At 39.6% G+C, this 23,586-nt stretch overlaps 5 protein-coding genes across 7 annotated transcripts; 3 read left to right on the forward strand and 2 right to left on the reverse strand.

The window, feature by feature from the left end:
• Nucleotides 1–543: 543 nt before the first annotated feature.
• On the reverse strand, nucleotides 544–8,019 carry LOC104810441 (increased DNA methylation 1). Of its 3 annotated transcripts, none has more exons than XM_010536744.2 (11): nucleotides 7,913–8,019; nucleotides 7,415–7,814; nucleotides 6,574–6,685; nucleotides 3,353–5,740; nucleotides 3,142–3,265; nucleotides 2,714–2,796; nucleotides 2,114–2,355; nucleotides 1,929–2,015; nucleotides 1,652–1,751; nucleotides 1,314–1,518; nucleotides 544–1,218 (listed from the first exon to the last, which is right to left on the reverse strand). In XM_010536744.2, exons 3-11 carry the CDS (start codon nucleotides 6,574–6,576, stop codon nucleotides 746–748), a joined length of 3,705 nt encoding a protein of 1,234 aa, XP_010535046.1. In that variant the 5' UTR covers nucleotides 6,577–6,685; nucleotides 7,415–7,814; nucleotides 7,913–8,019; the 3' UTR covers nucleotides 544–745. The 3 variants fall into 3 exon arrangements, with proteins under 3 accessions (XP_010535046.1, XP_010535044.1, XP_010535045.1); XM_010536742.2 differs by having other exon boundaries at nucleotides 3,353–5,825; XM_010536743.2 differs by lacking the exon at nucleotides 7,913–8,019 and having other exon boundaries at nucleotides 3,353–5,825; nucleotides 7,415–7,824.
• Nucleotides 8,020–8,642: 623 nt separating this feature from the next.
• LOC104810443 (protein DJ-1 homolog B) lies at nucleotides 8,643–11,855 on the forward strand. Its single transcript, XM_010536746.1, has 8 exons — nucleotides 8,643–8,741; nucleotides 8,824–9,024; nucleotides 9,331–9,480; nucleotides 9,576–9,758; nucleotides 10,067–10,157; nucleotides 10,385–10,578; nucleotides 10,678–10,818; nucleotides 11,341–11,855. Exons 1-8 carry the CDS (start codon nucleotides 8,721–8,723, stop codon nucleotides 11,536–11,538), a joined length of 1,179 nt encoding a protein of 392 aa, XP_010535048.2. The 5' UTR covers nucleotides 8,643–8,720; the 3' UTR covers nucleotides 11,539–11,855.
• A 2,027-nt stretch (nucleotides 11,856–13,882) lies between these two features.
• On the forward strand, nucleotides 13,883–17,152 carry LOC104810442 (protein DJ-1 homolog B-like). Its single transcript, XM_010536745.2, is given in 9 exon segments — nucleotides 13,883–14,066; nucleotides 14,154–14,219; nucleotides 14,221–14,358; nucleotides 14,622–14,771; nucleotides 14,859–15,041; nucleotides 15,376–15,456; nucleotides 15,684–15,884; nucleotides 15,982–16,122; nucleotides 16,668–17,152. Coding segments are annotated over 9 exon segments (1,314 nt in total). The 5' UTR covers nucleotides 13,883–13,910; the 3' UTR covers nucleotides 16,866–17,152.
• A 1,235-nt stretch (nucleotides 17,153–18,387) lies between these two features.
• Nucleotides 18,388–20,321, forward strand: LOC104810444 (multiple organellar RNA editing factor 8, chloroplastic/mitochondrial). Its single transcript, XM_010536748.2, has 4 exons — nucleotides 18,388–18,861; nucleotides 19,067–19,164; nucleotides 19,260–19,325; nucleotides 19,515–20,321. The coding sequence occupies exons 1-4, from the start codon at nucleotides 18,455–18,457 to the stop codon at nucleotides 20,087–20,089; spliced, it is 1,146 nt and encodes a 381-aa protein (XP_010535050.1). The 5' UTR covers nucleotides 18,388–18,454; the 3' UTR covers nucleotides 20,090–20,321.
• Nucleotides 20,322–20,324: 3 nt separating this feature from the next.
• On the reverse strand, nucleotides 20,325–22,777 carry LOC104810445 (translation initiation factor IF-2). The gene is made up of 6 exons (XM_010536749.2): nucleotides 22,655–22,777; nucleotides 21,868–22,274; nucleotides 21,727–21,779; nucleotides 21,512–21,549; nucleotides 20,784–21,174; nucleotides 20,325–20,702 (listed from the first exon to the last, which is right to left on the reverse strand). Exons 1-6 carry the CDS (start codon nucleotides 22,666–22,668, stop codon nucleotides 20,502–20,504), a joined length of 1,104 nt encoding a protein of 367 aa, XP_010535051.1. The 5' UTR covers nucleotides 22,669–22,777; the 3' UTR covers nucleotides 20,325–20,501.
• Between the last annotated feature and the right edge of the window lie 809 nt (nucleotides 22,778–23,586).

A 23,586-nucleotide genomic window follows, 5' to 3' on the forward strand; every position in this document is an offset into this window, starting at 1 on the left:
GGAGGGTTTTTTTTTTTTAGCCATATCATATATATATATATATATATATTCATTTTAAATGTTGTTTTATCGGTAAGGTCTTAATTATAGTTTGACCGTTCTGAGTATGAAATCAATTTACCCATATTTTCTTTCTTACTTTGTTAACGTCAATTTCAATATTGGAAATAAATGAACATATTTGGAAAATGATGAAACTATGACTATATATATATATATATATATATATATGAGTTTCACAGTATTAAAAGAAAAACAAAATACCAAAATGATTCATCTTGTAGGCCCACTGCTTAGTGGTTAATCCTTCCTTGTTAAGATACATGAAAAACTTGTGTGTGTAGGTTGGTGGTTTAGGATTTTGGTTTGATTATTTTCCATGTTATACTTTTTAATATTAAAAAAACTATAATCAATTCCTTTTTTTTATATTGGATTCAATTAAATTTCTATTGAATTCGGACCAATTCTAATTTTTTTCCGACAAGAGTCGAAAATTTTTACTATTTTTTATGTTCGATTTTTTCAACATTAAATATATACAAAACATTATAACCATTTTATTCGATATTTATATTTTTCTATGACATTATCCAAATGCCCACACCTAAACACCTAACAGATGGATTCCGACAACGTCAGAGGAAACAAACAGAGAGAATGATGGATGGAGAGACAGAGAAATGAAGTGGGAAAAAAAAAAAAAAGTTCACCAGAAAAAAGTTGGGTTATGATATCTTAAGCACTAATCTGAATCATCAGAGGAATAATCCTCGAGCTGTTCATCAACACAAAGCAATATCTCATCGTAATCGCATGAAGATCTGACCAGACCTGAATCACATTCTTCTCTCTGCTCATCTGAGCCCTTGTCGTATTCTCCCTGCAAGCAATGATCCGGTTCCAGATTCTCGCCGGGTTTCTCAGATGGGTCGCTCCGAGTTACCTCTGACTCAACCGGGTCATCACGGGTCGCCACCATAGTGTCCTCCGTTTGGTCTTCTGCGTGTTCAGCTTCTGTTGTCTGTCCTGATGGGTGTTCATGTTCATCCGAATCCAGTTCAGTTTCGGTTTTTCTGGTGAACTCATTTGTTCCTAGAGGAACAGGGAAGCCCGGAGGAACCTCCTCGTCTGAATTCTCCGGAACCGTCTGGTCACAGGTCTCGAGACGGGCGTTATCGGGTTTGTCTGACCGTGGATCCACACCCGGGAAAACCCCTGTTGAAACCCGAAAACTGAAATAAACGAACGCAGAAAGTAATGGACAAAACCGAACGAAAGAACGAAAGCAGGGAAAAAAATCTGGCTTTTACTCGAGACAGTGTCGGGTTTCGTCTGCTCGTACAAGGTTTTCTTTAGCAGTATTGTCCCAGGGAACACCATCAAGTTGATTCTTTTGAGAGATTCACGTTCTTGATCATCATCCACTGGTACGAATCCGAATCCTCGAGTCCATGTCTCGACTAAACTCGGAAGCGCAGCTACCACGAGCTTCTCAACCTTAAACGACATCAGCATCTGCAGCCATCACCCGAGGAAACAGTTTCATTTCCAAGATTTTCCCGAGAAAGTAAGTGAGAAATCGAAGACATTCATCACAAAAAAAAAAAAAAGACAGGTCTTCCATTTTCCGAGCAGCCGAGTACTGTACCTCTTCAATGGCAGCAACAAGGATTCTGCACATTCCCTGACGTCGGAACTTACTGCATGTAGCAACGAGAGGCATCTCTGCAACAGACACACCATGTAACCTGGCAAAAAAAAAAGTCGTTTTTTTTTTCCGATTTGACTTATGAAAAAGAAAAGAGCTTGAAAAGTATTTTACCGGGTTTTTGTACATATGCTCAGAGGATCTGAGAATCGTTCAGTTTCAGAAATAACGAGTTCCGACAGTTAAAAAAACGTAAAAAGGTAATAACTTTACTGACCTGATGGATGCTACCGATATCAGTACGTCATCCTTCTCCACGACCACTGAGTAGAACCCGTCAAAGTTTAACCGTGCAAAATTCGACCTTTACTCGATCCAAAAGGCGAATATTAGATATGAACACGAGTGAGTGATACAGTATTTTACAAACCCTAATTCCTCTGAATTTAAAAGGAGATTTACCCCCAATTGTACAGCAAATGAGGTAACATGTCAACACCAGTTCTTGCATCAACCATAGATTGAAAGCATTCCTCCATTATCGAGAGAGCGACTGCTAACTTCGAGTTGCATTCAGCTTTCATGGCGAACCACTGGACAGAATGAACATTTTGGTCTTCTCGAAAACATTTCAAAAGGGCCCACGACAAGCCATCAGAAATATGGTTAATGATTCCAACACGAGAACTAAGACCTGAGTAAACCTGCATAGCCAACAGCTATCGAATAAGAACCACAAACTCTGAAGGCTATCTATCCGTACAAGGATATGGGCATAGAGTGAAAGAAATTACAAGATCCATAACGAGTTGACGGGAAATAATGGATTGGTCAATCCAGAAATCTACTTTTAACCAGTAGAATTTCACCTCATTATGCAGTAAAATATATTTTCTCTACTTCAAAGTCAAACTAGTAGATGCAAGAAAATTTCATGGCTTTAAGCTTATAACATGATCATGCAGAAGTTTTAAACAAGATTCGGAGAGGGTTTACCATGCAACATGATCATGTAGGAGTTCTAAATTAAATTCGGAGAGAGTTGGTATAACATATCGATACCTTCTCACAGCTTTTACCACAAAAGTAAGTTCCAGGAAAGGGTTCTCTGCGTTTTCTTGTCCCTTGCAGACACATGACATGATCTGATAACAAAGGTAGAAGTCATCAGCCAAAACTGGATTCTAACAAAATATAATTACACTGGAATTAATTCAATACCCAGAATGAGGAAAAGCCCCAAAATAATTCTTTAGGAGAAAACAAAATGGAAAAGAACCAAGCCCTTTACATAGAGATGGCAAATAAAGCCGACATCTGCAAATGAAAGGGGATTCTTGATTACATGACGGTGAATTCTTGATTAAGACAAGGGTTAAAATCAGGGGTATCCTTTAGATAATATAACCACAAATCAAATTTTGTGTACTGTACAAGGTTAATCATGATTTCTAATAGTTGGCAAGTCAGAGAGGTGGAGGGAGGATTACATTTATGCTGGCATTGTGAGCATTTAAACGCATGTGAGCAATCTGCAGGCTCCTTATCACCGACCAACTCTCCGCAGATCCAACACGTGCAGTTTGAGCAATACCAACTTCCTTCAGGTAGCACCTGATTTCATAGACAAAAAAGTAAAAGAATAAACTCACTTTATCTAAAGCCAAGAAATTTACAGAAGACACCGATATAGAAAAGTACCTGCATTGATAAGCAAGCCTGATGGAAGGTGGATGGACAGTTATCACAGCATATCAACTCACCCCCATCACCACAAATTCCACAAGAATCGTCATTTGGATCATCATCGACAGCTTCCAGTGATCTCCCTCCGTTTCTCCGGGCCTTGTACTCAGCAGCCCAAGCTTGCAACTGACACGAACTGAAGGGCTGTCCTGACTCCATGAAAAGATTCAGACACGGGCGGTTCAGACTAAATCCAGCATGGCTCTTAAATTCAGACAGTGATACCGTCCTATTACAACAGGTGCAAACCACTCCATCTCTGATCACCAGGCCAGTTTTCACCACGGTATCGTCATCTGGGTCCCGTAACTCGATTACCTCATCCCTGGAAATTACCTTGGAGGCTATCAACCACCATAACACCGTTCTTGGACCTGAAACAGACCATTTTCCTTCTGTAAATTGCTTTCCCCCCTTGCTTGAGCTTCTGGGAAGCAACTTGCATCCTCCCTTGTTGCTTCTCTTTTTTGTTCTGGCTTTTGATTTCTGAGCTTTCTTTTTCCGGTTTGACCCACCAGCACCATCTCTGTTATCTTTGGTTTTCATTATTGAAGAAATCAAAATGTCATTACCCTGACCCTGGTGTTTATTAGCTTTCTTTCCCCGCTTCTTTGAACTGCCATGTGAATTCTTGATCTTATCTTGCTTCAAAATTTCGTCATGACAGTCCTTTGACGGTAAGAGAACACTACACATATCATTGTCAAGGCATTCCAGAGCGCCAGGAGAATTAGAATCTAGGATATCAAGTTGATCCAAGGAAGCTGGTCTGATTTCAGATATCTTTTTTGACTTTCTCTGCAACTTCTTTCTCATAGAACTTCCATGCTTGCCCTCGGTTATCAACTCTGAGGCTCCAGCTTGTTTGCTAACCACCTCCTCACCAAGCCCAGGATTCTGTATAACCCCAGAGATCACAAACTCAGGTGACGCGGATTCATCTTTTCCACAACCGCTGTAATTCTTCAGTGTGGGATCTCCTTGGAACTGCGGTGTATTTTCTTGAATGCAAGAACTTGCCAATGCAGTTGGAGGGGCAGAGTTCTTCCCCAATTCTTTGGTATGTCCCTTACGATCTGAATGAATCTCGTGGTTAACATCCTCATCATAAATACCACGGCTTTCCTCGGAAACTGTCAAAACACTTTCAGGGCAGCCTGATATTCTGTGCATGGAACCCGCATTTTCTTTCTTGCACTTTTCAATCACTGAACACCATGAGGCTTCAACTTCAGTTCCCTTTCTTAAACAACCGACTTTCCTATCTGTGAACACGACAGTCACAAAAGGCTCTAAAGTGCTCCACCAAAGTGCCCGAGTATTTGCAAGATCTAACCCTTTCATGTTCTCCTCGACGTCCAACAATGTTAGCGACAGATCTGACCAGAAATCATTGATACCAGTCCATTTCTTTGTACCAGAGTTGATAACCATATGATCAGCCATTAGGGTCTCACCTAATAATCTCCAAACCGTGGGAAATTCGCGAAATTTTCGTTCCTCGGGTGATATGTACATCGTATCACTGTATTTTCTGCATGGTCTTTGATACTTCTCCATTTTCCAGCCAGCAGCACTAAGCAACTTAAACACATACTTCTGGAGAAGGGGACGAGGATCCTCCTTAGGATCTATCCTCAGACAAATCTCAGATATATTTAGTCTTTGAGAATTCGACCCATTAGGGCATACTTTAGATGCATCCTTCAATTGCAATGGGGAGTCAGACTTCTCAGCGAAGGATACAGATGAACTCCCACATGCCATTCTTGTGGCAAAGCTCTCCTGAGAAACAGGAGAGGCAATTGCTTTACATCCAAATAACATCTTTCCATCACATTTGTCCAGGGTTTGTGACTTGCACTTTTCTAACCCAGGTTCTCCCAGATAAATTTCTCTGCCCTTGTCTGTTTTTTGCTTTAGCAGATATGACCTAGTCGAAACACCAGTTCTAGATGATTCGACTAAATGGAGAGGTATTGTTTTGCTAGCCATATCAAAATTTGGATAGTTATTCAGCACAGACCCCTTTCCATGTTTCGTGTCTGGAAGCTCATTGCCTGAAAACTTCATTCTCTTACTCTTTGCGTTAAAGTCTGAACTATCCTTAGAAGCAAATGGCTCGGAACCCTCTGGACATATATATTTAGTGGCCCATTGGCTTGTCGCCACAGTGTTATCACTGTTAGAGCACAGAGAGGATGTGGCATTCTTACTGGAGTCACATTCGAAGTCAATGACTCCAGTAACAAGGCATCTTTTAGTTGTATTTCCGGGATCATTTCCAAAGAAAACCTGTCTGAAGATCTGGTGCTCTTCATATGACCCCTCAAAACCGTCATCCTGTAAATTTCCGATCTCTCTGTTACAAAGCATCCTTACCTACTAAATGCATGCTTTACTTTGTGTGAAATTGTAGGAAAGGTACCTGAAAGTACAAAAACAATGGATACTTTCATCCATAACTAATTTAATCCTAAGAAAATGGGTAACTTCCTGTTCCGTTCTCCAGTCATTACACATCTAGAATGGGAAGAGTATACGAGCAAAGGAGGTATCCAGAATGCATATTTTTTTACGGCCAAATTTTCATCTCTGGCCATGAAAATTTATGTATCGCCATAAAAAAGGAACTGTGATTGGTAAGGAAATAACATAAACCTTCTCATTTTCAAAATTTGACCTTTTCCCACAGTAAAATCGATGTAGAGAATCTAGAGGCCCGAAAATACTGCTAACAATCACAGGGAGATAACTAAAAGGCCTAAACATCAGTGTCAGCATGCACATGTATCCAGGATATGTTGCTTGCCAATTCGAAACAGAAAATGGTCCAACCAAATGAAGACGCATTCCGTGGAAGTAAGCTAGCATGTGAAACTTTCAGTGGAAAGGGTTCAAATATCAGGGCGACCATTGTGAGTGATATTCACTCTCAAGAGACACTGACCCCTATGCCTATTTCATCAGGCACATCACCATCCTGTTCTTTCCATCTTCTTTCGTGTTGCATTGCTCAAAAAGGCCACTACGACAAGATGAATCACTACTAAATAAGAGAACTAAACTACCCTAAATGCCATGTGCTGTGTACGAAGTTCTTACCACACCAACCATGAAGTAAAGAGCTGCAGATTAATGTTAAATGAAGAGTCTAAGGTTCATAAATGTCATACCATATTCAGGAGAAACTGCCAAATCACCGACTTAGTACAGTCATAGAGGCCCTCGTGGAATCAATGTCTCACTTTACTTTCACCAGTTGGTAGGCAGAAGTTGATCATTCGCCTGAAAATTAGCCCAGCAAGCATCATAAATCCAAAGATCGAAGCAAGAGACCGACCTTGCTTACACATGAAAAATGAGGTGCTACTAATCAACAACACAGACAAGACCCAGCACATAGGCAACTTATTTCTTAGAAACAGGGAGGGGATTTATCTGTACAGGGTAAACACCAGAAATAGCCCAAATGCCTAATCTAACAAATTCAGAATGCACCTTTTATGGAAATGTCCAGAATGATTTCATCTGAATATAGAAGCCAGTGAAAACATGCATCAAATGAGAGATGGAACTCATAATCCTTGAGATTTTTAATTCACACTAGCAGATGCAGACTAATGCCAACGAGTCTTCAAATGTAACCAAAAGCAGATGAACTGTTATCACTGCCACTTCAAAGACAATGTCAATAGATGCTAGATTTGTCGCCAAATTCCAATTGGGGTACTGAAATTCCTTCAGACGAACCAAAAGTCGCCATCGTGTTTCTCGAAATCAAACAAGAACGGGGAGAAATAACAAAACCTAAGTTCCTTAACGAAGCAAAGATTCAGATAAGCAGCCATATCATACTATCACAGAACCAGAATTCCGTCTTTGGAACAAATCAAAGACCGGGGAACCACCGATCACAGAAAACTGAGCTGAAAACTAAACACCAAGAAGGAAAGCCGGAGAGGAGATTTCACAAGTGATGTTATCTTTGGCCAACAACACCTAAACAGAGCTCACCTCGGGCAAATGCATGCGATTCCCAGCATGCAGACAGGATCGAGGCGACAAATTTCGAGGATCAAAGCTCGAAATCCGACATGGGTTTGGTCTGAAAGAGCGAGAATCTCACCGAAATGCAGGAAAAGGAAGCGATTAGCTCGCCTTCGCCGTGTGAGAGAGAGAAACCCGAAGCTTTCGACGACCCAGAACACTCCAATTCCCTCTTTCTCTCACTTTATATCTCTCCTCCAGTGGGAAACGCATTTCAATTCATTTCATTTCATGTTCTTTGTACTCCTCTCTCTCTCTCTCTCTCTCTCTCTCTCTCTCTCTCTCCTGGCTCCCTCACACATCACAGGCCAATTTGCTTCTGTCTTGTCTCCTCGATTGGCTTTTTCATTTTTTTTTCTCCTTAATCCTGGAAATAAACAAACCCCACCTGAAAATCGGTAATTAAGCTCAGAAATCTCTGGATAATGACGATCTAGATTATTGATTTTTCCTTAAAAATTTCACCTTTCTCCCCTCCCCCGTCCGCTTTCGATTATTGCTCCGGTGGTTAGTTACAATTTCTACACCTCACTTCGCTCTTGTTTTCATTTTTTCCCCCCCTCAAAGGGAATCTTTTTATTGTTGCAAAAGCATCTCCTCTTTTTCCAACCCAAGAGATTGTATCTTTCTGCTCACACTCATAACGGTTTTATTAATCAAGATTGCATTTTTATGCTCTGGAAGTTTAATTTCGATTGAATTCTGTTTTGTAACGGTATAAGATGTTATAAATATTCATTATTACAAGAGTTTTTTTCATAAATTTGATAACCCGTGAAATTTAACTCTCGTTTCAACGTGGACCGTCCATATCTCTCAATTGGTTATTTAATATTTGAAATGAGCATCTAATCAACTTTTTAGTTGATAATCGAGCTTTACAATGGTTCTCTTGGTGAAGGCTATGATGGAAAAACGGCAGGTGTTTCACACACAGAAACGTTCAATAGCATGATGTGCATCTTTTATACAGATCTCGTGAACTACACGCCGTTTTATTACATCAGCACGGAGTTTGCCTTTTATCTTGAAAGATGACGTGGCAAGATCACAGCCGATCTTATCATCATATTGTACCCAACCTCCATTGGACGCGTCCGCATGGTATCTTTTTCTCGGAGGTTTCGTATTGGACTCTAAAGTTTGACCATAATGGCGTCGTCTCTTATACTTTATTAACCCCGCCATTATCTAACACTCTCGAGCTCTTTCTTCTTCTAGACGACGACTTTCTTTTCTCGTGAATCGCCGATCCTTCTCTGTTTCTGCAGCCATGGCTTCATCTGCGAAGAAGGTGATGTTACGAGACCGTTTTTTTCCTGTTCGATCGTTTTTTGTTTCTCGTGATGATTTGAAGTTTCTCTTTGACAATTCAGGTTTTGGTGCCTGTTGCGAACGGTACAGAGCCGTTGGAGGCGGTGGTGATGATATATGTGCTGCGGCGGTCGGGGGCGGAAGTGACGGTGGCCTCCGTCGAGAAGCAGCTTCAGGTTGACGCGTGTCATGGTGTGAAGTTTGTTGCCGATTCTCTCCTTTCCGATTGCAGCGACGCAGTTTTTGACCTTATAATGCTCCCTGTACGTCTCTTTGCAAGTATTATCACTTTTGGTATATCTTCAATCCATGTGGATCTGCATCGATTTTTGGGTATAGTAGCATGGAATATGATGGCAAGGAGATCATCCGGAGCCGATCGTTAGATTACTCGGAAAGTTGCAGATCATCTTTCAGAAATTGCTAGATTGATAGCGTCATCATGAAACAGATGTTGAAAGTTTGTTAGGCATGATTTTGAATGCAATCATTGCATTTCCCCCTCATTTTTGTTGAATGTTTAACAATTTAATCGCTCATTTTCTGTTTTGTTACTTTGAGTGGTAAAGGGAGGGCTTCCAGGCGGTGAGACTCTGAAAAACTGTGGAGTTTTGGAGAATATGGTGAAGAAGCAAGATGCTGAGGGACGGCTTAATGGTGCTATCTGTTGTGCTCCTGCATTGGCTCTCGGTTCTTGGGGTCTTCTAAAGGGAAGAAAAGTAAGTCACTACTGATCTTTTTGCAGGAACTTAACCACTTATGTTCCAGTTTTCTATTGATGTATGAATGACATTTGTCCCTGACACCCTGACAGGCAACATGTTACCCGGTTTTTATGGAGCAACTAGCATCTTGTGCAACTGCTGTTGAGTCAAGAGTAGTAATAGATGGTAAGATAGTGACCAGTCGAGGGCCAGGAACCACCCTGGAATTCTCTGTCTCACTTGTGGAGCAACTGTATGGCAAAGAGAAAGCCAATGAAGCCGTTGAGCGCTCGGTATGCCTCATCCTTCTGACTTCGAATTCATTAAGTCCTTTTCGAACTAAAAGAGATATTATTGATTAAGCTCAGTCATGAAAATGCTTTTGGTTGAATTGGAGACTACTTGGCTTTCTATGTTCATTGGATCTTGTTGAGTAACTGCTGGGGATGGAAAGCTATAGGAGGCAGAAATATTCAAAATGACCATGTCAAAATAACAATACTGTGGTGGTCTACATCGTGCTTAGTACATGATAGAACTGTGCTACTTAACTTCCTTTGCCCTCTTCTCTTAGACTCACATATTTCTTTTTTGTCATCAGTTGCTACGCCCCAATCCTGGTGAGGACTATACTTTCATTGAGCTTAACCAAACTAAATGGACCTTTGATGGTAGTACCCCACAGGTAATTCGGGTTTCCTATAACGACTTTTCTATGGATCGAGGTTCCTATTTACTTGGGTAACTGTCATATCGTCAGCTGGGTAATAGTATGAAAGTTAATCGTTTGTAGAAGCTGTGGCAGGCAACGGTATAATAAAAAACTTATGATTTTGACTTGCAATGGCTCTGAGAGACTTCATTATCGGCCTGGATAATGACGATCTAGATTATTGATTTTTCCTTAAAAATTTCACCTTTCCTATTGCTGATGGCTCGGAAGAAACAGAAGCTGTAGGTTTAATCGATATTCTGAGGCGAGCAAAAGCAAAGGTAGTTGTTGCTGCAGTAGGGAACAGTCTGGAAGTTGTAGGATCTTGGAAAGTTAAGCTGGTGGCCGACGTGCTTCTAGCGGATGCTGAAATACTTACTTATGACCTGATCGTGTTACCTGTAAGTGTTCAATGTTAATGATACGGAATATAGGATATTTGCTAAGATATGTGGTAAATTGAGAAATATAACAAGGTGGGCTTATTCTTTCTTTCACAGGGTGGTCTTGTTGGTGCTCAAACATTTGCGAGTTGTGGGAAGCTGGTGAATATGTTGAAGAAACAGGCAGAATCGAACAAACCCTATGGAGCAATCTGTGCCCCGTCGGCTCTGGTCTTGGAGCCTCATGGATTACTCAAGGTAATATAAACAGAAATATACGAACTCTGAACAATAATATCCTGTTTCAAATACTTTTTTATTTCAAGCAATTTAAGAATCAACTAGAACGGGGACGGAAACTAGCTATTAAACTAGTTGGAGTTACAAGATACTTGCATTTGCCCGAAAAAAACGGAACTAGAAGCTTTCAAGATCCTTGCCTTAAAGTTCAGTACTCATTATTTCCCCAAAACTCGGTATTTGAATTGCTTGCAATGAGGAAAAAGGCTCACGGATTGTGATATAGCGAAAGTTTCCATTGTTTTCCTTTCATTTACTCTTCTCTCCACGAAGAATGGAGTGTACGAAGCTTGAAAGTTAAGTACCCGTTATTTCTCAGCAACTCGGTGCTTGAATTGCTTGCTTGCAATGAGGAGAAAAGTTCACGAATTGCAATATGCCTAGAGTTTCCATAGTTTCCCGTCAATTTACTCTAGGAATTGAGTGTATGAATCTCATCTATGTCAGAAGTTGTATCATCTCACTTGGATATTCGTGCAGGGTAAGAAGGCGACGACAAATCCCTCATTTTGCGAGAAACTGTCGGACAAGAGCCATATCGAGTACAGAGTCGTGGTGGATGGTAACCTCGTAACCAGCAGGGGACCAGGAACTACAATGGAGTTTGCACTTGCGATCATCGAGAAGTTCTTTGGGCGCGAGAAAGGGCTCGAGATCGCTAAGGCCACGCTTCTGTAGAACCTTCCCTCGGGCTTTCTTCATATACCGAAGGGTGAGCTTTTCAAGGTGGGGAATTTGGAAAGAATAAGGTTTTAGTGTTTGGGTCGATGTGAGAGTGCATGTATATAGTGTGGTTGATGAGAGTACGTGTATGTAATGTGGTTGATTAAATAACACGAAGTTTGTGTCAATAAACGGCGATCGGTTGTAACACAATCGTTTGCAGATGCGGAGTTTGCGATTTTTGACGATTGCGTACGATTGAACATTGGTTTAATCGCAATCGTTTTTAATCGCAATGTGAAAAATCTAATCGCACATTTTCATTTTAGTTTTGGTATTCTATTTCTCGTTCCTGCAAGATCTTCGCCCTAATACCGAGTTGTTTCTGAAGTCGGCTCATCAATGAATACAATAGCAGTATCAGATCTTGACCCTTCTCCTCTCTCCCCAAAATATTCCAGATCTTGAACCTTCCCCGATTCTTGAATCCGTCTCATTTTCCAATCCAAGTTCTTGAATCACCATGTCAACCCTAATCTCGGCCTCTTTTCTCTTTGAACGCGCATTAACGTTTCTTGCACGGTAAGGGAACAACAGGGCCATATATAAATATACACATGCACACATATATATACATACATATAAATACATATATATATATACATACATATAAATACATACATATATATTAATACATATATATACATATACATATATACACATTCGCATATATATACATATACATATACATACACATATATATAGATATACATACATATATATACATAAATACATGTATATACATATATTTATATATTTATATGTATGTATATATATGTAGCATGTATATATATATATATATATATTTATGTATGTATTTATATATGTATGTGTTTATATGTATGTATGTATGTATATGTATGTATATGTGTATGTATATATATGTATTGATATATATATAGATCCGCTTATATATATGTATATGTATATGTGCATATATATGTGTGTATATATATATGTATGTATATGTATATATATATGTATATGTATGTATTGGTATATATATATTTATATATGTGTGCATGTATTTATATGTATGTATATGTGTATATATATACATATATATGTGTGTATATATGTATATGTATATATATATGTATTGACATATATATATATATGTATATATATGTGTATGTATATATATGTATTGATATATATATATATATATATGTGTGTTTGTATTTATATGTATATATTGTATATATATACATATATATGTGTGTATATATGTATATGTATGTATATGTATATATATGTATATTTATATATGTATTGGTATATATATATATGTGTTTATATGTATGTATATACGTATGTATATATACATATATGTATATATATATATATGTATATGTGTGTATATATATATTTTTTATTTTTTAATTAATTAATTAATTTATTTATTAATTTTTTATTTTTTATTTAATTTCTGATGTGGCGATGACATGGCGCAATGATTAGGAGATATGTTGAGAATTTTGTCGCCACGTCAGATTTCTGTTTGTCTATGTGGCGATTATTTAACTGTAGTTATTTTTTTGCCAATAATTTAAAAATATAAAATTTATTTGGTGAAAAACGAATTGTACTGGTATTATTCAATAATTAAAAAAATACATATATTAAATTGAGATTAGAAAAAAGTATAAGTATTTTGCGGTGATTTTCCCTAAAAAAATAAAAAAGTTTAAATTTGATTAAATTACGGTAGATTTGTTTTATTTTATAGTAATCTTAAAGTTTTTGAAAAATTTGAAACGAATAAAAATATAATTTGATAACAAATATAAATAATTTTTAATCAATATATATTTTAGAAAAATATTAAACAAATTAGTATATAAGAATATTTCAATAAAAAAATTATAAACAAAGTTTAGTTTTCATTTTTCTTATTAGTATATAAGAGTTCAATAAAAAATTATAAAATAAGTTAATTTTAATTTATAAATAAATATATATATATATATATATAAATCTTTTATATATATTGAACTGGTCTCCTGTAACTTAAAAAGACAGTCCTGGGGAACAATGGTCTCCTGTGACTTAAAAAGACAGTCCTGGGGAACAATGGTCTTCTGGTTAAAAACCATCGAGGTTTGCGCTCACATAAACGATAAATAGCATGGTGTGTCCCTTTTACAGATCTCGTGAACTACACGCCGTCTTAGCACCTCAGCATACAGCACGGAGTTTGCCTTTTATCCTGAGCGATGACGTGTCACGATCGCAGCCGATCTTATCACCATGTTGTATCTACTCTCCAGTCGACACGTCCGCAGAGTATCTTTTTCTCGGGGGTTCCGTATAGGACTTTGACGGCAATGGCGTCGTCTTTGTGTCTGCGCTTTATTAACCCCACCATTATCACTCCCCTCTCACACTCTCGAGCTCTCTCTTCTCCTAGACGACGACTTTCTCTTCTCGTGAATCGCCGATCCTTCTCTATCTCTGCAACCATGGCTTCATCTGCGAAGAAGGTGATGTTACGAGACCGTCTTTTTTTTTTTCGTTCGATCGTGGTTTTGTTTCTCGTGATGATTTGATGTTTCTCTTTTATAATTCAGGTTTTGGTGCCTATTGCGAACGGTACGGAGCCGTTGGAGGCGGTGGTGATGATCGATGTGCTACGGCGGGCGGGGGGGCACTCAAGTGACGGTGGCATCCGTCGAGAAGCAGCTTCAGGTTGACGCGTGTCATGGTGTGAAGATCGTTGCCGATTCTCTCCTTTCCGATTGCAGCGACGCAGTCTTCGACCTTATTACGCTCCCTGTACGTCTCTCTGCAAATCTATCGCTTTTGATATATCTTCAATTCATGTGGATCTCTGTCGGAGCATGGAATTTGATAGTACGGAAATAATCCGGAGCCGATCGTAAGATTATTCTGAAACTTGCAGATCATCTTTCATGAATTGCAATTGTTGACACGCTAGGCATGATTTCGAATGCAGTGATTGTATTGCCCTCTCATTTTTGGTAAATGCTAAACAGTTTGATCGCTCGTTGTCTGTTTGGTTACTTTGAGTGGTAAAGGGAGGGCTTCCAGGCGGTGAGACTCTGAAAAACTGTGGAGTTTTGGAGAATATGGTGAAGAAGCAAGATGCTGAGGGACGGCTTAATGGTGCTATCTGTTGTGCTCCTGCTTTGGCTCTCGGTTCTTGGGGTCTCCTAAAGGGAAGAAAAGTAAGTCACTACTGGTCTTTTTGCAGGAGCTTAACTACTCATGTTCCAGTTTTGTATTGATGTATGAATGGCATTTGCCCGTGACAGGCAACATGTTACCCAGTTTTTATGGAGCAACTAGCATCTTGTGCAACTGCTGTGGAGTCAAGAGTGCAAATAGATGGTAAGATATTGACCAGTCGAGGGCCAGGAACCACCATGGAATTCTCTGTCTCACTTGTGGAGCAACTGTATGGCAAAGAGAAAGCCAATGAAGTTGCCGGGCCCTTGGTATGCTTCGTCATTCTGACTTCGAATTCATTAAGTAATTTAAGTCCCTTTCGGACTGAGAGATATTATATATTGATTAAGTTCAGTCATGAAAATGGTTTTGGTTGAATTGGAGGCTACTTGGCTTTCTGTGCTTTTTTCTCGGCTTGCACATATATCATGCTCATTGGATCTTGTTGAGAAACTACCAGCAATGGCAAGTTATAGGAGGCGGAATTATTCAAATGACCACAGAGAAATGACAATTTTGTTGTGGACAATATAGAGCTGTGTACTTGAACAAACTTCCTTTGCCCTCTTCTTTTAGACTCACCTGTTCCTTTTTTGACATCAGTTGCTGCGCCCCAACCCTGGTGGGGAGTATACTATCACTGAGCTTAACCAAACTAGATGGACCTTTGATGGTACCCCACAGGTAATTCGACTTCAATAAAAAAACAGCTTATTATTTTCTATAAAGACTTTTCTGGAGTATGAGGTATCTATTTACTTGGGTTACTGTCATACCATTTGTAGAAGATGTGGCAGGCATTGACGTGATGAAAGACTTACGATTTTGACATGCAATGGCTTTGAGAGACATTATTTGTCTTCATTATTGATATTCCAATGTATCAGAAAGATATGCTTTCCCCATTTCAGATTCTTGTGCCCATTGCTGATGGCTCGGAAGAAATGGAAGCTGTTGCCATAGTAGATCTTCTGAGGCGGGCAAAAGCAAAGGTAGTCATGGCTGCAGTAGGGGACAGTCTTGAAGTTGTAGCATCTCGGAAAGTTAAGCTAGTGGCCGACGTGCTTCTAGACGATGCTGAAAGGCTTACTTATGACCTGATCGTGTTACCTGTAAGTGTTCAATGTGAATGATAACGCAATATAGGACATTTGCTAAGTTACGTTATATTTAGAATTTAGCAAGGTGGGCTGATTCTTACTTTCACAGGGTGGTCTTGGTGGTGCTCAAGCATTCGCAAGTTGTGAGAAACTGGTGAATATGTTGAAGAAACAAGCAGAATCAAACAAACCCTATGGAGCTATCTGTGCCTCGCCTGCTCTGGTCTTGGAGCCTCATGGATTACTCAAGGTAATATAAATAAACAGTAAAACAGATCACAGAAATATATGAACTCTGAACAGTATAGTTTCATGATTCAAATACTTTTCTTTTTCTTTGCAAGCAATTCAAGAATTAGGTAGAGCGGCGATGGAATCTAGCTATATTAAACTGGTTGGACTTTCAAGATACTTGAATTTGCCCGGAAAAAAAAAATAACTAGAAGCTTTCAAGATCCTTGTCTTAAAGACTAAGTTCAGTACTCGTTGTTTTATTTTTCGGTAACTTGGTTCCTGAATTGCTTGCATTGCAATGAGGAAAAAAAGTTGATAAACTGTTATATAGCGAAAGTTTCCAAAAGTTTTCATTTACTTTACTCTTCTCTCCACGAATAATAGAGTGTTTGAATCTCGAAAGTGAAGTACTAGTTGTTTCTCAGTGCTTGAATTGTTTGCCTGCCATGTAGCGGAAGTTTCCATAGCTCTCCCTTGAATTTACTCTTCTCTCCCTGGAGAATTGAGTGTACGAATCTCATCTATGTCGAAGCTAATTTGTTTACTCGGATATCCTTGTAGGGTAAGAAGGCGACAGCATTTCCCGCAATGTGCGAGAAACTGTCGGACAAGAGCCATATCGAGCACAGAGTGGTGGTGGATGGTAACCTTGTGACAAGTAGGGGACCTGGAACTTCGATGGAGTTTGCACTCGCGATCATTGAGAAGTTCTTCGGGCGCGAGAAAGGGCTCGAGATCGCGAAGGCCACGCTTCTGTAGAACCATCACACGGTTTCCTCCATATATAACGAAAGGCGAGTTTTCAAGGTGAGCGACTTGGAAAGAATAAGATTGTAGTGTTTGGATCGGTGGAGATGTGGTGAGGATGTGTATGTATTGCCGTTGATGAAAATAAAATAAAAGTTTGTGTTAGTAAGAAAAAACCAAAGCTGAGTTTCAGTATGTAAAACCGACGAGGTTCATGTTTTGGTTTTAATGTATGGATTAGAGACTATATCTGACAATATATATGTATGTATATATGATTGTCCCCTTTTATTTTTATATATCAGTAGCCAGTAGTGGTGGGTATTTCGGGTTTGGACAGTCGGGTTTGGATTTGGATTTTATATAGAATTTGGTTCGGTTGTTCATATTCGGTTTTATTGATGAAATTGTTCGTTTTGCAATCTTTTCGGTTTAAAAAAGCTATCTATTCGGTTTGGATATAGTTATATGTTATGTTTTTTATTTGTTTTTATATAAGATGAATTTGTACAATCCAATTGATTATATTGTTGGTATTATTAGCATATGACATTGTATGGTTTTAAAAGAACAATTTTAGTGATCATAATTATCTGTGTCGTTTAATCACAAGAAAACAGAAGAGGATGTAACTAGAGTTTGCCCAAGTTTCATGTTCTGTAACAAACATCTGAACCAGAAAATGAAGGAGCGGCCAAGAACTCTTAGAGACTATGAAACTCAACATAAAACCAAGAACACATCCTACTCATTTATCATCAGACACTCTAACAAGGTCATGTAATGATGCATGAATCGCCGACACTTAGGGTTCTTATCCTTTGCAATGAAATAACTAGAAAAACAAGAAGAGACATCCCATAAGTTCTGAGATCACTGAATCACGATCCAAATGAGTTTGATATGTCCATATCACCAGTTTGAAAGTACATAAATTTGTCTAGTTATCTTCTCGAACCGATAAGCCAGTAAATGGGTATGAGAGAAGAGCGAGGTGATAGATATTAGCCCGTAGGAAGGGAATGGAGATTAGGGTTTCGGCCAAAATGTCATCACTCTATGCTTTTCTTGACATCTCTTTCATGATGATTCTACATTCTTGCAAGAAAATTCATTAGTCCTTCTGTTGTTGAAGATAGGAGGAAAGTGAGACTCAGTGAATATAAAAACTTAAAACATTGACTGAAAAATATTGTCTTGTTGGTAATTTTTTTTTGTTGAACAGAAAAACTCATTCCAAAGTTCGAAACCTCTGCCTAAGGAAGAAGGTTTTACTCGTTTTTAGTAGGTCTCTTATTGATAAGGAAGATTGCATTGATTTAAATATGAATTGAATTGGCAAATATGGACGTGACCAAATTAAATTGGCAAAACGGGCCATTATGGGAATAAATTAATATTTGGGGTCATTTTGCTTTATGTGAAGAGTATGAGGGGTAATATTGTATACTTCTCTTTTTTATTGGTCTAAGTTGCAATTTATCCAAAATGCACTCGGCTCATTTCGCAGATAAAAGCCCTGCAAAAACCCTTCCCTTGCATTCCCTTCCCATCTGTCCCTCCATAGGGTTTTTTTATCTGCTAAACCTCGAGGCTTTTCCATGGCGTCGCGGACGCTTTCCCGTTCCACCCTCTCACAGCGGGCGAAATCCCTTTCCATTCTCTTCGCGCGGTCCTTCTCTTCGTCACCTTCTCTTGCCAAAACTCCTGTGCCTTCTTTCGCTGCTTCATCTCTGCTGAGCCGCTCGAGGCCTCTCGCCGCCGCGCTCTCGTCCGTGATCCGCGGAGTCGGCGTTGCGTCGACGAGAGGTTTGTCGACGCGAGCCACGTCGTCTTCCCTGAACGATCCAAACCCTAATTGGTCGAATCGGCCGCCGAAAGAGACAATATTACTCGATGGTTGCGATTTCGAGCACTGGCTTATTGTCATGGAGAAGCCTGAGGGTGATCCCACTAGGGATGAGATCATCGACTACTACATCAAAACCCTAGCGCAGATCGTTGGCAGGTAAAATCCAAAGCCAAAACCTTTTCTTCTCTATTGTTGCTCTGTCGTTATTCTGCAAGGATTTTGATTTAACATTTTGGGCATTGGAAATTGGAGGATCTATCTGAAATGTGTGAAGGCCTCGATATTTGAGGGACTGCAACGCTGAGTTTTCATCTGATCATTTGAAACCCTGATCTCGTTTATCTCGTTTTGAAATTTTCAGCGAGGAAGAAGCAAGGATGAAGATATACTCTGTCTCAACTAGATGCTATTATGCTTTTGGAGCACTTGTTCCAGAAGAGCTTTCACTCAAGATCAAAGGTATTGCCTCCAATTGCGCTCTTATTGTTTTCCTACTACTATGAGTTGCAGAAAACACGGATTTTCTGATATGATTTATTTGCTATGATTACCAGAGTTGCCTAAGGTGCGATGGGTTCTTCCCGATTCATACTTGGATGTGAAGAACAAAGACTATGGAGGTAAGGCTGAGTTTCTGTGTTTTCTGGTCACAATTCGCAATGTATTACCTCGTGGAATTGAATATGCCAATATGGAATGCTCAAATGTGTAAACTATGTTTCCCGAGTGTGACTTGTTTGAGGGCATATCATTTCCCGTTATCTTGTGTGCCTCTCGGGTTGATGGGCTTTTGTGTGATTCTTTTTTAGGGGAACCTTTCATTGATGGAAAGGCTGTTCCTTATGATCCCAAGTATCATGAGGAGTGGATAAGGAACAATGCCCGGGCAAATGAGAGGAACAGGCGCAATGACAGGCCTCGCAATGCTGACAGAAGCAGAAATTTCGAGAGAAGAAGGGAGAACGTGAGGGGAAACCAGGGACCAAACGCAGGCAGTGCTCCTCCACCTCCTCCCAACATGGGCGGATCTCCACCTCCGCCCAACATGGGAGGCATGCCTCCTAACATGGGTGGTGGTCCAAACATGGCTCCTCCCAATATGGGAGGCGGGATGCAAGGGAACATGGGGCAGCACATGCCACCTCCGAACATGAATCAGAACTACATGGGGGGTGGTGGGCCACCGAATGCAGGATGGTCTGGTAACGTACCTCCTGGTAACTTCCAGCCGAACAACGGGTACCCGGGTCAGGGGGGTAACATACCTCCTGGTGGTAACTTCCAACAGAACAGCGGGTTCCCGGGTCAGGGCGGGATGCAGAATCCGCAGTACCAGAATGCCTACCCACCCAACAGAGACGGTAGAAACCCGTACGAGGGTTAAGGAGTTGAACCCATGTTGGTTTGTTAGATGTATAGGTACTATGAAGTTGGAACACAAGTTGTCCTTTTGTCTACTGTGATGTTTGTGTCAATCTTGTCTCTTGAGAATTGCCTCGCACGACTTTGGCATATGGTTTAGAACCGTGTCCCGGGCTGCTGTTTCCCTTTTTAGTTCTTGAATTCTAGTACTGGCGATCGATCTAATGTGAAATGACCAGAGATTTGAGCTTTGAGGGTTCAATTTAATATGTTTGGTATAAGGAGCTTTTACTTCTAATTTAAAAGTCAAGAACTTGTTTACAGCTGAGAACTTGTAAAACTAAGAAGCTATTCAACTGCTGAGAAAAAGCTGTCCCTCTCCTCTCCTCTCCTCCTACACTGTCATCACTTTCATTATCTTGAAATGAATACTCTCATGTGTCAGGCCAATGTTGATAAAGTGCTGCACTTCTTCTGCTTTTGGCCGCCTGTATCTGATCAGCCAGTGAGAATTCTCTTACCATTCTCTCTTTCTGGATAAAATCCAAATCCAGCTTCTCCCATTTCGACGTCACTGAATCCACTCTACCCTTTTTCACATCAACTCTACCGAGTCTCGGTTTCTTCTTGTGAATCTGAAAACGTTCGATACGAATGTTCTCAGCCGTATTTTCGTATTAGTAAAAAATGGTGTGCAGAGTTTGTGTTTTAGTTACCTTTGTTAGTCTCTGCTTAAGTTTCAATCCATAGGTTTTCTTCCCACTCTTGGCTTTAGTTATCGCCTTCTCTTCACGTTCTTTCCTTTTTTCCGCAAGTCTTCTCGTCTTCTCGGCCCTTGCTTGTGCTACTGCTTCTGCTCTTAGCTTGGCTTCTTCCTTCGATCTGGCTTTCTCCTCAGCCAACTGAATCTGCTCGAACAAAATCTCCTCTTTCATTCTGTCGTAACTGTCCCAGTCAAGATGTTCTTGCCCCTTTCCTCCTCTCTTGGCAGCTTCCGCTATGTTTTCTGACCATGATGATATGAATCTCTCCTTTGATCGCTTCAACTTCGTCCGTTCTGCCCACACTCTCGTGACCGACGATCTTATTTTCTCCTTTGTCTCGTCGCTGCAGGAAACAGTTATACACACTGAATAGCTCTGAAAGTGTAACGTCGATAAATTCTGGAGTGAAAGTTGATACCTTTTTTAGATTAACTGGGCTAAAACTAGAGTAAATACATTGAAAAATATCTGCCAGATTCAGAAGTAAACTAACTCAGCTTCAAAGTTCAAAGTTGATGGATGCACTCGGGTGGGAAAACCCGGAAATTTACTTTCAGACAACTCCATGTGTTATCCGACAGAAAGCATATGCAGTGTTATGTCCAAATACGTGAATGATGGCTCGGTTTGTATTATTTACAGTGTAACTTGAGCTCGTATTAAGCGAACCTGAAATCTACCTGTGTGGTTGTGGATGTTCAGACATCTTTCTCCGCACCTGGAAGATGATGAATACAAAATAGATTAGGCCTTTTACATTATTGGCAACATTGTCTAGTACCTCACATGATAACAGCCGAGAAAACTTGGGCAGAGTTTTCCATCTTCCAAAATGATAAACGATAATGTGTACATGAACATTTCAAAAACACTTGAATCTCTTACTTGACTTCACCTCAGGGTTTCTCAAGGCTTCTATAGTTCTCTGCTTGATTCGAACACGGGTCTCTACATGAGGTTAGAACTTTAAAGAGTTAAAACCAACTTCAAGGAATCTCGGGTAAATTTTCAGACTTGATATACAGAGTATTCCTACCTTCGGTATGTTGCTTTCCTTTGTTCCACGGCACCTTCCCCTTATTCGCTATTCCTATCTTTCTCCTCCTTTCCTCTTCTTTTCTTCTCTGCTCCATTGCACCTCTTCTTTCTACTCCACCATCCTTATCTGTAGCCTGCGCCTTGAAGATACATGGATAGCTCTTTTTGCTGTGAGAATGACATGTACTGTACAATTGAGACATACAGACAATGGATCTCAGATTGTGTAATCTCAGATTCTTCAAAGAAACAACGGAATCAGGTGTTTTCCAGATGATCGGTTCTCTGTATTTCCAGCAAGATGCAGTCTTGTGAAACCGGGCATGTTGTATGGACGGTAGAGACGAACATGAGAATGGTTTCGCCTCAGGACATGGACAGACGGCCATCTCCAAGGATGTTCCCCTGAACAACATATGAACACAAATCAAACCCAGTTTCTTTCAGACACAATGGAAGTATCCATCCATCCATCCACGGATTCTTGATACTTGTCAAAAAGAGAATTCCGAATGTGTGTGTGTATATATAAATCAACATGAGATAAATTGTCACAAAACATGAATGGGGAAATAATTGAGCTTCAAAGCCAGGAATTTTATCACATTGCAATGAGGAGGAAAACACAATCAAAACCAGGATGAAGACGACGAAAAAGGGTTTAGATTGATGATGGAAAAGAGTCTACATCTATTGAAACCCTGATTCGATTCAGAATTACACGAAACAGACGTGTGGAGAAGAATCTCGAGAGAGCAGAAGTTCAAAGACACAGCAGGACTCACAAATGGATCGACATTTCCGGCGAGAAAGAAGGCAGAAACCCTACGAGTACTCGAACTATCACACGCTGTAGCTTTCTTAGAACGAGTAGAAGCGAGAGCGAAAGGTTGAGAGAGAGAGGAGAGATAAGGGATATGATGATGATGATGATGACGACGACGTCGATGATGATGATGGGTCAGTTATTGGGTCTCGTCCTCTAAATGGGCCTAGGCCTCTTATTGAGCCCAATCTGTAACCTAGTGGTTTTTCATTTACGACCCAATTTGATTTTTTTTTTTTTTTTGCGGTGGGTAAAATTATTTAAGCTATTGACATTTCCGGAGTTTGATATATAATATAAAACCTGTGCCCCTAAAATTTATGATTTTTCGAATATTAATTTAAACATAATTTCTGTTTTTGATTAATTTCTAATCGAAACGATTTTTTTTTACATTTTTATGCCTTGTGTAAATAATGATGTAACATTGGTTATCGTGTCATTCAATTTTTTTGGCTAATCATCAAACTCTTCACGTTTATGAGATATATATTGTGTTAATTTTTTTTTTGTTTCTTAATTTAATCACCAAGCAAGTAGATTTCAAAAGAGATTAATTACATGAGTTTCAAACTTGAATTTGTTTTTTCAAGAAAAAGCATTCGTAACATTTCGCTCCTATATGATTTTTTATATACCTTTTCCTTATGATTGGGAATAAAAATAATTTTTTAATAGAGTCTTTCAGTCGAGCATCTTCAAATGCCTCGGTATCAGCTTTATGGAGCCCGCTCTCTCTACGCTTTTGCTGAACTTGTCGATTTCGAGCGCGGTCACAGAGGGATAGTCCGTGAGACAAGACGGTAACCAGGATGGTTTCTCGTACCTTCGACCCAACTACATCAGCTTTTGTATATGTACCATTTTAGTCCAGAAATTACATCCCTCCCC

This window comes from Tarenaya hassleriana, unplaced genomic scaffold (genome assembly GCF_000463585.1).
Source record: "Tarenaya hassleriana unplaced genomic scaffold, ASM46358v1 Cleome18, whole genome shotgun sequence".
Taxonomy (NCBI): Eukaryota; Viridiplantae; Streptophyta; class Magnoliopsida; order Brassicales; family Cleomaceae; genus Tarenaya; species Tarenaya hassleriana.